Genomic DNA, 15,123 nt, shown 5'->3' on the forward strand with positions numbered 1-15,123 from the left:
GCCAGCTCTGCATGGCTCTTTTTTCCAGGGAATGGGTTCAGAGTAGGCTCTGGCAGCACTGGGAGGAGGCTGCAGTCTCCCCAAATATCGCCGCAGCTTCACATCCAGCCCCACGCCATCATCTGGCGCAGCCATGGCTGAATGCTTTGCTTCCACCCAAGTGCCGGGAAAAGCCATGGCTATAGTGGGCAGTGGTGTGGTGCTGGGAGCAGAGCTGCGGCAAAATTTGGGGTGATTGTAGCCTCCTCCCAGTGCCACCAAGGCCTGCTCTGAGCCCAACCCCTGGCAAGAAAAGCCCCACGCAGCACTGGCTTCAGCTCCACCTGCAGCTGCAGCCTGCCCAGTCCCATGCAGATCTGGGGGCACACGCTCCCCGCTCCTGGGGTGCAAGCAGCAGCAGGAGCAGCCCCCACCCCATGAGCCGTGGTTCTGTTCCATGCCGTCTCCCCCATCCCACCTGGTTAGCACCTGCCCCTGCCCCCTCCCTCACTGCGGGGGACATTGATCTGCCCCCTGCCACTGCTTCTCTCTCCCCTCTCCTTCCACCACACCAGACTTACAGCTGCCTCCAGGTGGTATAGGATATTGGATCGGTATCGGCTGATATGCCTTCTTAAATATCTGCTTTCGGTATTGGCCCCCAAAATCTCTATTGGTGCACTCCTAATTGTTTCTAATCCAACTGAAGTAAAGGGTAAATACTGTTGACTTCAAAAGGAATAACATTAGACCTTTTGTCAGCAAAACCAGAAGAGAAAGTAGGACAGATCATTGTGCCATACTGTATTATAACTGTACACTTTCCAGCTTTTTCTAAATTTAACTTTGGAAACATAAGGATGGAATAATGCATTTTAAATACTGATTTTAAGGACGTCTGATGTCTGTAACCTACACTCCAGGACCTAAATTTTCTCTTCAGTGCCTGTATTTTCACTGTCTAGGTCTGCAATTGGGTGGCACTCATTCCTTATGGCTTGAAATGACTCAAAGTTACTGAAGCAACAGAATCTACTATAGCCCTTCCCTGTAATTCCCCGTGACCCACATAGGAATTGTCCAAGTCTGCAGCCTCCATTTCTACTGCTATATATGTGTTCCTATGCAAGAATAAACAAGATTTACTCTTGGCATGTTATACAATTTATAACTAAAGTTTTAATGATATCTTAGGCCTTCAACAAACCTTGACAGAGTTCTAGAGAACTAAATAGAAAGGGATATGTTTTCTGTAGTATCTCCTAGTAACTGTATACAGTGTAACAAAGAATGATATCCCTACAGTGCTGTTCTAAATTATTGCATTCTATCTGGCTTTAAATCAAGTTATTTAAAATGTATTACTGAATTTCTCTAGAATACAGTTAGTTTCAGCCCTCTACATTCTTTGAGGTCTTTTCTATAATGGTGGAGTTGTTGCTATTATTTATTTGGAACCAGTGTATTGCTATACTGATTCGTTTCCCATCAGTAAGGGAGTAGTATCTTTGCAGTATGAGTTAAAAACTCATAATTTTCAGGAGATTGTCAAATATAGTCAAAATTTTGAAAATAACTCCAAATTGCAAGATTCAAGATGTCCTCTCTCTATTTCCAGTTTCTGCTGCCAAGTTTTTAATTTGGGAGTGGGAGACAGAGCAGCAAGACATTAAGGAAGCATTTTCTTATTTCATTCCAGCAGGAACTTGATATCAGCTGTCATTTGGATCCATGGCTGAGATACTTGATTTTACACAGTGGAAAGGCATTATGACACAGTAATATCACAAGGGAGCCAGAGTTTGGCTGCTTTGAAATCAAAGCCGGTGCCTAGAGCATATAGTCAGAGCTACAATGATTTTTTTAACTTCAACCTTACTTGTTCATGTAGTTCTTTGCTTAAATCTTTCTAATTCTTCAACGTTCATGGGAACTAGAACTAATACTAGGCACAGTGTTCTAGTATTCTAGTCTCATGAATACCTGCTGCAGATATATTAACACTGACCTACCCTTTGTTTCCCTACTAATACATTCAGCACATTACTGTCCTCTCATCTGGTCAGTATCCATAGGTATGTTTCCTTTGCTTATTGGCTTAAGATGAGAGTGCTGGAATACAAACCCTGTTCTACCACTTTTCTACCTGCTAAAATCTGTATTTTGAAAGCTGCAATCTGAGCAGTCATGACCTTTCAGTTCTGAAATGGGGGAAGTCTTTCTTCCCTTTTTCACAGCAAACCCAAGGCCACTAAACTTCTGTTAGAGGTGCTGGTTCTAGCCGTGTTGGTCTGAGGACATAGGCAGACAAGGTTCTTTGGGTTTTTCTAATTAGTTGGTCCAATAAAAGATATCAGATTTACCGAAAGAAACTTCAGTTAAAACACTCCAGTGTTTTTTTTGTTGTAGTCTACCTGGGGAGAGAAAGTGGCTGTACAATAAAAGTAAGATGCTTTCACAATGGGGAACACTTTTTTTTTTTCTGCAACCACACAAAAATAGTTGAAGGGTTTTTGATAATTTTATACCTAACACATGCACACAGAAATGGAAGCACATAAACAAATGAAACACCTTCAGGCATACACCAATATGGAAAATTTCACCTTAAAGTAAACGCTTTCACGTGTGAAGATGTAGCTATAATGGATATGGTTTTGCATCCCTTACTCTAACAGATGCTACTGGGTGCCTCCGTAGTTATAATTACATTTTATAGTCCTTTCTTTATTCAACTTAAAATGGCATTTAATTGTATACTAGAGCAAATTTTATAAAAACAGAGAGGCTTGGGGGCTCCTTTCTATGTTACAGGTTTATGTTCATAGCAATTAATATGAGTTATTATTTGAAATGCACTATATGTTGTACATAAAGGGGTTGTATATTTTATGTGCTCTTCTCTTGCTCAACTTGTTTAGACCTTGAGCATCTTTTCACATAACACACAATTATGTTTCAGTTATGACCGACAGTTAGTAATTTCAGAATTACTATTCTAATACAGTTGTATATTTAATGAAAATTTGGGAATTGGTAAAACTTCAGTAAACTGGATAATGATTATTAAAACAAATCTCGTTATATTTTTTATCTTAGTTGGGGCACCATGCAAATAGTCAAGCCAGGTGATTTCTTCACTAGGTACCAGATTTCACTCATGCACTTGTCTGTATGAGACAATATCAATATTGATGTTGTTAGAGTAGTAGACATAGAAATTAAAAACTAGATGTTCAACAAAATAGTTTTAAAATATGGAAATGGTAAGTTAATGCAATGTTCATGAAGCTTATAATATTGACCCAGTTCTTACAATTCTACTTTAAGGTTAGAAAACACATGCAGTCACCTAGGCCAGGACAGAAATTGTACATAAACGAGTATAAGTAATTCAGAAACCAGTCTAATTCTGTAACAAAACAGAAGCTCAGTTCACATAGACCAGTTTAAAAATGATGGACCCAGGTTTAAGATAGACCTGGATGGATCTAGTTTAAGATTTAATCAGTTTAGAGTAGACCAGTCTGTCGAACTTTTTTCCCATATCACCTCCCGACTCAAATTAGACCAGCATCCCAAGATGCTTTGTGGCCTCCTGCTAGGCCTCCATCACAAGGTGGCCTCCTGGAACATGGCTCACGTTCCACTGCTCCAGCCCAGCACCAGCTGTCACAGAGTCACCCACACAGCTTCTCTTCCCAGCTGTGTCTTCCAGCTGCAGGCAGCATGCAGCCCAGAGCAAGAAGGGGAGCCAACATAGATGCTTCCCTCAGGGTCTGCACAGTTCCAGCTCAGTCAGCAATGCAGCCAGGAGCTGGTGGGGGCGAATGGCAGGGGCCAGCAGGGGGAGCCAACACAGAGCCTTCCCTCAGGGTCAGTGACCCACTGACATTTTGATGTGGTAACCCACTGCCCATCTGACATCTTAATCATACCCAAACTCTTACTCTCATTTCCAAGGGACTTATAATAAAAAACACAAGGAAATTTTTGCTATAGAAATTGCTGTACCTATTGTCAGAAATTGAGACTTGTCTTTTCTTAGTAATAACATGCATTAAGCTACAATAAAAATATAATTCTTGTGGGGCAGAGACTTCCTGGGTGCTGCAGTTAAGTGAAAGCATTGTGCCACCTGAAAAGCTGACTGTTAGGGCAATTCTTCACTATCTATTTTGTGGCCCAAGGAAGGAAGTGGTCCATGTACTATGGGGTGGGTAAACTGAGCAGGGTTGACTTACTTTCCCATCCATAGAATCATAGAAGTAGGGTCGGAAGGGACCTTGTAGATCTTCAAGTTCGACTCCCTGCCTGGGCAGGAGGAAAACTGGGCTCAAATGACCCCAGCCAGGTAGGCATCAAGCCGCTTCTTAAAGACCCCCAGGGTAGGAGCCAGCACCACTTCCCTTGGAAGTTGGTTCCAGATCCTAGCCGCCCTAACTGTGAAGTAGTTCTTACGGATGTCTAATCTAAACCTACTCTCCAACAACTTGTGGCCATTATTCCTTGTTATCCCGGGGGGCGCTAGGGGAAACAAGGTCTCCCCCAAACCCTTCTGGTCCCCCCTAGTCCCACCTAGTCCCTTGCTTTGCTTACACTTTCCACCTTAAGGATGCAGCCAGCACAAACACTGGGCATCATGGAATTCAAGTTGTACTGGGAGTTGTTATTTTGTAGAGTGGCAGTGGAGTTTGCTGCTGCTGGGAGTGAGAACTGACCCCATTTTTTGCTGCCAAAATCAGCAATTGTTTTTGTCCTCTCAATATGGCTTCATTGGCCAAAAAAATGGGGTGAAAGTGCCCGCCCCCGCTCTCCCAGCAGAAACTCCATTTACTCTCTAGAAAACTATAATTCCCAGGATACATTATACTCTGATGCATATACTGCCCACCTCTGCTTGCTGCTTGTCTTGCACACTGCCTCATGCTGAAGCCCAAGGTATGGAGGGAGGAGTAAGGGTGAAAGAAGACTGCCCTGAATGTGTTTTTACCATGTTACCCCTTTGCTATCTAAATATAACGTAGCAGAATTTCTAAGAATTTAAATATAATTTTTTTCTTTAATTTAACCTGGAACTAAGCATAAATTGTTAGGAGCTTTTAGACTTGAGGTATTCAATTACTTATTGAAAACTCGGGTATTACTTTTTAAAGATAGCTGCAAGTATAGCTTAGGCACCTGAAAACAGAATAGGCCCTTCACTCTACCTGAGAATCCATGACCGTTGAATTGTTTTTCCTAGGAGTGTATACCATATGGCAAGAGTGTTAAATATACAGAGCCACACTACCTGGCCTGTAGCACAACCAACAGGCCAGTGAGTTTGTGAATGCGGATATGAAGTGGTATGCCCTGCCCAGAATCTGGGACTCTGGAGCCCTGGGGAGATGGCCATCAAAGGCAAAGGGGCAAGCAATGGCTGTCCAACATAGCTCTCAGTCACCCGGTGGCTCTCTGCCCCCTTGATTCTTGCCCCTCTTCTTCTGGAATGGCCACCAATCCTGTGGGGTCTGCTGTCAGGGTCACTGTCCTGTGCCCTGGGCCAGATCCATCCCACAAGGAGCCCCATGGTCGGAATCTGGCCTAAGGTTCAAGTTGAATTTGTTACCCCTGCTGTATGGAAAAAGAATGACTGTGTACTTTCAAGAGAAGGTTAAAAATGGAGCGGGGAAAAAGGCTTACAGCAGTGGATATAGCCCTCAAACTTGCTTAGAAGCTAGCAGAGCAGGAAGCAATATAAGCTAGTTTTGATTAACAAGAGATACATAATTGAGTATTAGCCCCATGGCCTTCATTGCATTCCTGAACAATATGTCAGTATTATTATATACACATTGAACAACAGTAACAACTAAAAAAGATCCAAGCAATAGGCTTGTGCAATAGGCAACTATTCGATTCAGATTCATCTGATTCAGATTCAGTTGATTTGATTTGGAGATCCAAATCGCTTTTCTGATTTGATTCGGCCGAATAGATTCGGAAAAAATTCAGTGATTCGGAGATTCACCCATAGGGTATAATGGGGAATCAATGAAATATCTATAACTTTTTTGTTTTATGGCTGCTTTGGATGAAACTTGCAGTGATGGTATCCACTGTTGAGGGCATGAAGTCTGCCATGTTTCAAGGTGATAGGTATAGGGGTTTCTGGGAAACTGCATCTCAAATACTGAAAGTAAAACTCATGTCACGTGTGTGTGTTAAGCCATAGTGGGATGAAAATTGCATAGAGGGTAGCTGTTGCTGAGGCCACAAGGTCTGCCAATTTTCAAAGAGGTAGGTGGAGGGGTTTCTGAGAAACTGTACCTCAAACTGCTGACAAGCAAAACTCATGACATAGGTGACACTGTGTGCACCTTAAGGCACAGGGGGGTGAAAACTGCAGGGGAAGTCTGGGTTCTGGGCCCCAGCACCTCTGACCACAGGCAGGCAAAACTCAGACATCTGACTCCCCAGGTACCTCTGCACTTTTACCTATGCTGCTACATCCCCCTTCCTCTCGCTCCTCTACTCCAACCTGTCCCTTATCCCCTGACACCTCCATTTCCATTTTCATTGACTGGCTTTCTTGCCTGCATTGCTTTCCAGGCCAGCCTCTGGCTTCTTTACTATTCCTTCCATCCAGGACCAGGAGACACACGAACTGCAGGTACTTCCTCAGCCTGACAAAGGGTTTTTCAACCCAAAAGCTTCCTAAGATATATTTTTCTAACTATTTTGTTTTTTTTCATAATAAACATATAAACATAAAAACACAAGATAAGCCATCATACAACATGAGTAATATATCCAACACAACATCTTTACTTCTTGCTGTCAATTCCTTTAGAAAAAGAGAGGCTCTGTGACAGTTCCATCTGGGTACCTTTGATGCTGCTGGTGCTATTGGTGTTGAGCCAGCTTAGTTATTTTGACCGGCCATCGTTTACAGTGGTGGACTGGGATGAGGCTGTAAGGGAGGAGGCAGCCTTATGGGGGCACACTGCCATATTGTGCAGAGGCCCTAGTGCCAGGAAGGGTGCAGTGTCACAGTGTCACCTATGTCATGAGTCCTACACAGTGCAGGACTCATGACATTGAGTCCTGCACAGTGTCACCTATGTACACATAGGTCACCTATGTCATGTCACAGTGTCACCTATGCACAGTGTCACCTATGTCATGAGTCCTGTTTGTCAGCAGCTTGAGGTGCAATTTCCCATGAACCCCTGTACCTATCACCTTGAACCCTGGCAGGCATTATACCCTCAGCAGTGGATACTACCCCTGCAAGTTTCATCCAAATCAGCAAAAAAACAACCAAGTTATAGATATTTCATTGATTCCCCATTATACCCTATGGCTGAATCTCCAAATCACCAATTTTTTTCCAGTTCTTTTCCAAATCTTTTCTGAATCGATTCAGACACTCAGAATCAATTTAAAAAGCCTAAGGCTTCTAGTTATTCCATTCAGATTCATAGATTCGGCCTCCGAATTGTCCGAATCGCCTCCGAATCCAAATCACGATCCGAAGCTTTGTACAGCGCTACCAAGCAAAGTTTTCTTGCCATATTAATTCTAAGGAGCAAGCTTGTGTGTGTGTGTGGAAGGGGTTGGGGAGGGAGGTGGAGGAGAACAATGTGGACTGTACTAACCAGCACAGTAAGTATGGGTGTGGGAAAAACTTGATGGCTGATATTACTAGGTCTGTCAGCAGCATTCAATATGCCATCAGCATGGTTAACCTTCTTATGTCCGTTACCACTGCAATATACTAAAAGTCAGTTGTCCTATTGATTTTCATTTCAAATGATGCTATGATCTGATCCAACTTTAAATATCCATTGATATCCAATGGAACAATTGTATTATGTTTCTCTTCATTTTCCAGCCATTTTTAAATAACTTGCATTGTAGCCATTATCTATACTACTTGTTATGCTAAGGGTTTAATTATTACCCGAAAGGATTCTTTTAAGTTTTTATTTGAGATTGAGGATAAATTCAGAAACAGTGTAGTATTGAGCATTCTTGGATCTTAAGGTTGATAGTTATCAGGCCTATTTTGATGTGTTGTTAAAGCTATAAACGTTTAAACTTTTAAGCAACTAATAGCTGCTAAGATTGGCTTACTATTTTTTTATTCATTACGTTCACTCCTAAAGCATTATTAAAATTGTTATGGGCATTCATATCTTGTATTAATCCCTGATATTTATCCTGAGCACAAAGCTAAGGTAAACCACTAGTGAATTTGGCTTCCTCAACATATTTCACTTTTACCCTGCTCAGGCTGAGGCCAGACTTCTGAAAATATCCAGCTGCCAGAGGCTTGATACAGGTATGGGCATACCATACCTAAGATTGTTGTCTCATTTGCATATCATTTATATTTTGATAAAATAACATACCCTATACTATGTACTTTCTTTCACACTTGGGGCAAATCTTCTCCTCTGTCAGTTGTATATTTTGTTTGTTTTTTATTAGCATGGAGGTAGGCCACACCTCAGTCATGGGGATGCCATAGGTGAGTTAATGAACGTCAGCACAAGTGTGGATCAAATTAATTCTAATACAGCATCCACAAACTGTTTGCACTGTTACACGCTATGTCATATTGTGATCCATGGTAGAGAAATCCAGGTTTCTGTTCCTCACAGGCTAGAGCAGAGGTGTATCAGAGAAGCTCCACCGCCATGGTTGCCCATGGTAATGCGGGCTGCCACCATGCCAATTACAACACTATGATCAGCCACCACTGTGGCAACAGCTGTTTTTATGCCTTTGCCACAAAAGTTTGGTACCTGGTTCTGATGCGCTATCGATGTCCTTGCTAAATTTCCCTGATTATTCAATGTTACTCACTCTAGTTCCATTCCTGATTGCCATGGAATCATTGGGAGACAAATTGGACTGAGGATGCTTTAATAGTGGTAGGCATAATTGTGCCAACTCTGACAGGCAAGGTGGTTGCAGTTTATTTCTTGGGTTTTTTTCATTTTTTTCTCATTTCTGAAATGATATCATTGGGGAAATTTACTGTTAATTACCAGGAATTACCAGCTTTTTAAAATAACTTCAGGATTTAAATCGCTGCTACAGAAATAGAATTGTTGTATGTTTTTCTTGTAATTTAATGAATTTATTTAAATAATGGAAAGTGGAGTGCTGACATTGCATCTGAGTCAGGATGGAAAAGGGTATATACAATGTGTTCTTTATAAGTATTCAATGGCTTATTAAAAATTGTTTGTTTTTCAAACATGGCCTGTTGAGCCATCTGTGATACCAGAAATCCTGTTATGGATAGTTGGGGAGAAAGCTGTGTGTCTTATTTGATAAAGAATACTATGTGCATTAGGCATGAATAATTTCTTATTTTATAAATTCATATTTAATTTTTAATACATATTTTCAGTTCACTCATGCTCAGGATTTAGAAATACAGTAATGACAGCTAAAATTAGGTCTTTGCCTTTTCATGAAAGCAATTCTAAATGTGCAGATTTCTGTCCTGTAATATCTTGGATTACCATTGGACTGCAAAAGGGAAAATGAGTTTATTTTCTGAATAACATCTCTGTCTATTAATGTCATGTTGGCCCAACAAGCCAGAATTTTTCTTTGAAATATCTTGCCTTCTGCTTAGTTTTAAAATGTTATATTGACTTTCTTCTGAACAAAAAAAAAGGCACTATGTATATATATATATATATATATATATATATATATATATATATATATATAGGCTAAGTACAAACATCTGGGGAGGTTAGGAGGAGGTTAGATTGTATTAAAAATGACCACCTGATCTAAGGTATGTCTGGATGTGGGGGATAGGGTAAAGGGGGACAAGCAGGGGTGGGGGGATTGGGCATCTCTGGGAGGGATGGAGGGGCAGGTGGCATCTGTGGGAGTGATTGGGTAGGGAGGACAGGTGGCATCCATTGGAGGGGATCACGGGGGTTGGGGGGAATAGGTGGCATCCACTGAGGGATAGGGAGCAGTAGAATCTGCTGCAGGGATGGGGGACAGGTCAGATCTGTGGGGGGTTGCTGGGATCCAGGAGGGTTTGGTGGGGTCAAAGGGGTTCATGGGGGGGCTTGGGTGGGACCAGCGCCTATTTTTAGGCCCCAACCCCTTTGGAGAATCTATACACCCCTCTGTCCTGCCCCCTCCCCCCACTAATACTTACTTGCTCAACTCCCTGCAGTGGCAAACACTGATAAATCCAGCACTCAGAGTGGTTTGTGGAATGAGGGTTGGCAGAGTCTGGCTTGTCTGCATGGTGGAGGTAGTGAGGAGCTGGAGCCAGGGGGTTGAGCATAAAAAATGCAATCCCAGGGATAGAGCCAGGGGCTGGGCTTTCTCAGCCCCTAGGGCTGTGCAGGTATGGCAACCAATGTACAGAAGTGCCATGGACCAGTCTAACCAAGATCAATTAAGCTTGAGCATACATCGATCCACGTCTATTTTAGACTGCGTTCTGCCATTCTTAGACTATCTATGTGCATGGAACTTTGGTACAGTTATGGGTTTGTACTGATTTGCAATCACTGAGATGGGATCTAAGTGCAAGGTCCACGCCTAGGGAAATTAAGTTACATATGGTGGCCATTTTTTACCTAATCTAACCTCCCCCTAACCCCACCAAATGTCTGCATTCAGCCATAGAGGTTCAGTTGTCTCTGTTTTGATTACTGAACATACAGAGCTTCTTGGTTTTGCATTTGATTTTTAGGGGGAAAAACTGAAATGACGAAAAATAAAGTTTAGTTTTTACTGCAGTAAAATTTTATAGCAGCCAAAGGATCTATTTGGGATTTAGCACCCACCAATTAGAGCACCCCCACTCCTCCGTCCCAATACCTTACTATCTAAAGTAAACGTTTATAGGGTATTTGTCTGACTTCATTTCTTTGGGCCTTTTTGGTCCATCCTTGCTAATCTAGATGAATATCTATAGTGAATAATTACTCTATGGGCACATCTGAATGGGCTGTTAATGCAGCTGAATAAACTCTGGAGCAGTTTGCACCAGAGTTTATTGCTCCTAGGCACTGCATTTGCATGTGCACCCAGGACCACCATGTGTTGAGCCAAGATGGAGCAGCCCTGGTTGGCAGTGGGCCCAGGGGTCAGTCTGCCAGCCCAGGACTGCTCTGACCTAGCTCAACATGCCACAGAGCAGCTGGCTGTAGCATGAGGATGCTTCAATGCAGGGCTAGCCAGCAGGCGGGTCCTGCACTGAAACACCCTCGTGTCCCGTCCAGCCCCATCAGCATCTACATGTGTGTTGCGGTGGAGTAAATAACTCCACCATAGGATAGTACTTCTGGGTGCATCTACATGAGACATTTATTATGGAGTTGCCTAATTAGCTCCACAGTAAAATCTCAGGGTCTCCCTGTACAGCTCTATTAGGCCACTGTAAGCTACTAAATGCTGCCATAGGTTAGTATTTGTCAACACAAGTACTATCCTGGGGTGGTGTTTGGTACAGAACAACACACATATAGATGCTGACAGGGCTGGCTGGGTGCTTCATTATGGGGGCTGCCTGCCAGCTAGTCCCACACTGGAGCACACTCATGCCCAGCCAACCCCTGTGCAGCATGTTGAACTGGGTCAGAGCAGCCTCAGACTGGCAGGCTGATTCCCTGGATCCCCTACCAGCCAGGGCTGCTTTGACCCAGCTCACCATGCTGTAGTCCCAGGCACATGTGTAAATGCAGTGCCTGGGAGCAATACACTCTAGCATGAACTGCACCAGAGTTTATTCAGTCACATTAATAACATGTGTAGACGCACCCTGTGCCTGGTACTGCTATCCTATGGTGGAGTTAATTAGTTTTCTCAGTCATAATAGCACCACATATATAGAGGATGACATTTTACTGTGGAACTAACTAGTCAGCTTTGCAGTAAATGCCTCATGTATACGTGCCCTATATGACCAATTCTGTTTTAAAATGTCCTCTCTTCCTCTTCTCCCCCACTCTCCTTAAAACATCTATTGAGATAGACACCTTGTCTTTACATTATCTGGTTATCTGCTTTATTATTATCACAGTATATAAGCCCATGTTTTGCAGTCAGTATGTGAAACGACATTGTCTGCCCTAGAGAGATTACAATATAAGTATAAGACAAGAAACAATAGAATATGGAGAGACCACAACAGAAATCTTAAGAAACAATGGGACAGTTCTGGCCAACATGATAGTAGTAGTTTTGATAAAGCCAGATATTGTCAAGCATTTTCTAGACATCAAGGCAGAGGAAAATGTAAGGAATTATGAGAAGTAACATAAAAGGGAGCTTTGCACATGTTTATAGAAAGGTACTTCCAGTGTGAGGGGCAGAATAGAAGAAAGTTTGAAGATTTTTATGTGAAATTTAACAGGCAGGCAGTGGCAACTACCATCACAGGTCTACCAGATCAGGGAATCCACTACTTGATACTGAATGAGAGATGATGAGGAAGGAGGAGATAGGCGTGAAGGCTTTATACCTGGACACTTCATGTTGGACTATGTTTTAATTTCTTGTTCTTTTTTCCTCTCAACTGCTTATCTGAAAGCTTAATGGCATTAATAAAAAAAAGGGTTTTTTTCCCCTGGCCTTCTCAAAAAGAGTTTAATCAGAGAGAAAGTAGCTGGTTGTTGCTTCAGACAACATTTCATTGTTCTCTATTGATTGTTTTTGACACCCCTGGAAATAATACTACACTACCAATGCAATTAGAAATAATGCCTGTCTCCAGGATAATTGTCATATACAATTACACACAGAGCACAAGATTAAATTATCTAAAAGTCATATATAGTAGCAAGTGCAATTTATATCTGATGATACTGTCATAGGCTCCCAAGAGTAGTTGGTGTGAATTTTTACCAAAAAGAGAGACTTCCAAAAATGTCTGCTCTTATAGCAGTAAAACATATAGGAAACCTACATTTTCAAAAATCACGTAAAATCTTGGTTGGTGCATTAATTTTAAGTTATAAAATGGATATCCTGAAAGAGTATCCAAGGCATACAGTTCTGAGACCACACTTATTGATATGACCATGCACAAGAAGAGTTTTGGGCTCTTTTTCTGATTTCTTTGAGTGTTAAAATGATATACTGCCAGACAAAAACAGAGTCAGGGAAAGTGGAAATCTTGTAGTTTTCTAGTAAAAGAAAAACAGTAAGGTTAATGTTTCAACTGCTAAGGTAAACTGACTAAGGAAAAGGAAATATAGAACTTTTTATCATCTTAGACCTTTCTGTATCACCTCTATGCAGAGTTCCCATTTACTTTCAGAATGATAGCTATTTACACTATGTCAGTTAAACACTTGTTGGCTGCTTTCCTACCCATTAAAGACTTTGAGAAGATTCAGAAAAAAAACATTTCATTTTGTGCTTGTTTGTAAAACAGTGTCTACCTTCCCATTAACTTTAATGAGAAAATAATTAGATTGTCATTGTGCTTTTTTGAAAATCTGTGCCACAATATGTAAGTGTTTGTGAGAGAGAGTGAGCTGCCTTCCCTTTGAATACAAAAATAATATAATCTGCAGTTTGAGTTACCCATACTTACTGAATATCACAATATCCTTGACTTTAAGGAACCGTTAAAGTAAGCAATTTTAACATTATTGCACCTAGTTGCATCAATAAACCTTGACCATCACTGTGCTAATACTGGGCTTATTCCCAAAATTTTGAAGTAGAGAATCAGACAGGGTATAGAGCAATAATTCTCAACCTTGGAGTGCCACCAGATCCTTTGAAGGGTGCTGTGAGGTTGTGGAAATAAACAGATAACTACAGGCTCCGGCTTGTCTCTGCCTGGCTGATCTCACGCCCCACTGCCCAGCCCCTCTTCAAGAATATACAATGTAATATATACATTAATATTTTGAAATTGGGTGTCATTCAAGTCACAAAAATTATGGAGGGGTGCCTTAAGTCCAGTGCAGGGTGCCTTGAGCCCATAAGGGTTGAGAACAACTGATATAGAAGTATAAATACAAGAATATAATACATATTTTCATAGGTTAAGGTCACAGTGGATATAACTTGGTTTTCAAATAAAGGTAAAATCTGATAGCATTGCATTAGATAAAGACTTAATACAAATCAGCTTTGCATTTGTATTTTTCATTCCATATCTAGGGTAGGTAAATTTGAATGTAATTAAATGGCTGTTAATTAACAATGTTTGGGGGTTTTTTTTACCTATTTAACTTTCTTTTTTTTTCCTTTTTTTTATTTTTTTTGGCCCAGCTTCAGATGAAGAGGAACCAACTTCCACAGGTAAGAATGCCTTATGATTTACATTTTAATTACATTAATGATTTTTAATGCCTTTGTGTTTTTATGTTAATCTTAGTCTGATCCCATGGCGTTTAAGGGCAGTACTGGTCATTCTCAGTGCTGTATTTTCCCTTTTTTCTTTTTGCTAATTCATTGGGTGATATTGGAGGTATGGGTATCATCTACAAAGAGTTATTTACCAGTTTAAACTGATTGCCAGTAATTCAAGGTAGTCAATAAGATAGTTGTAAATTTCAATATCTAATTTCAAGTTAGTAGAGCAAATTAGAAAACCATCAATTTTTAAACACCTGGAGTAGGAAGGGTTGATCACTAGCAGGCAACATGTATTTGTTAAGGATAACTTATTTCAAACCAACTTAATTCATTAACAGAGTAACTTCATTGGTGGATGAAATGCATGTGAAAGTCATACTTTTCTTGGACTTATTGAGGCTTTGATATGGTCCTAGATGATATTCTCATAAGTAAACTGGAGAAATGTGGTATAGACAAAATTATTGTTACATAATACATAATTGGATATATAATCATAAGCAGAGAGTAATTATAAATGGAATGATGTCAGAATGGCAAGAGTGTTCAAGAGAGGTTCCACTGTTCAGACCCAGTGCTCTTTAATGTTGTAATGATTTGGATGCCAGAGAGAGTTTTCTAATCTTAGTTTTTAGATGATACAAAAATGGCAGGAGTTGTACACACTTTGGAGGTTAGTATTAAAATTCAAAAGGATCCTACAAATAGGATTTAGTTCTAGACAACAGAATAAAACTAAAATTTAAGATGCTATACTGAAGAATTAAAAATAAATTCAGAAATTCA

The 15,123-nt window shown here is 40.9% G+C and overlaps 1 protein-coding gene across 2 annotated transcripts in view; it reads left to right on the forward strand.

The window, feature by feature from the left end:
- Positions 1–15,123, forward strand: part of EDIL3 (EGF like repeats and discoidin domains 3) — a 462,626-nt gene that overhangs the window by 156,212 nt on the left and 291,291 nt on the right. For both annotated transcript variants that reach the window (XM_019483064.2, XM_019483071.2), the window contains one exon: positions 14,251–14,280. In XM_019483064.2, coding sequence (XP_019338609.1) covers positions 14,251–14,280 — 30 coding nt within the window. The remainder of the gene's footprint in view (positions 1–14,250; positions 14,281–15,123) is intronic.

This window comes from Alligator mississippiensis, chromosome 3, assembly GCF_030867095.1.
Source record: "Alligator mississippiensis isolate rAllMis1 chromosome 3, rAllMis1, whole genome shotgun sequence".
Taxonomy (NCBI): Eukaryota; Metazoa; Chordata; order Crocodylia; family Alligatoridae; genus Alligator; species Alligator mississippiensis.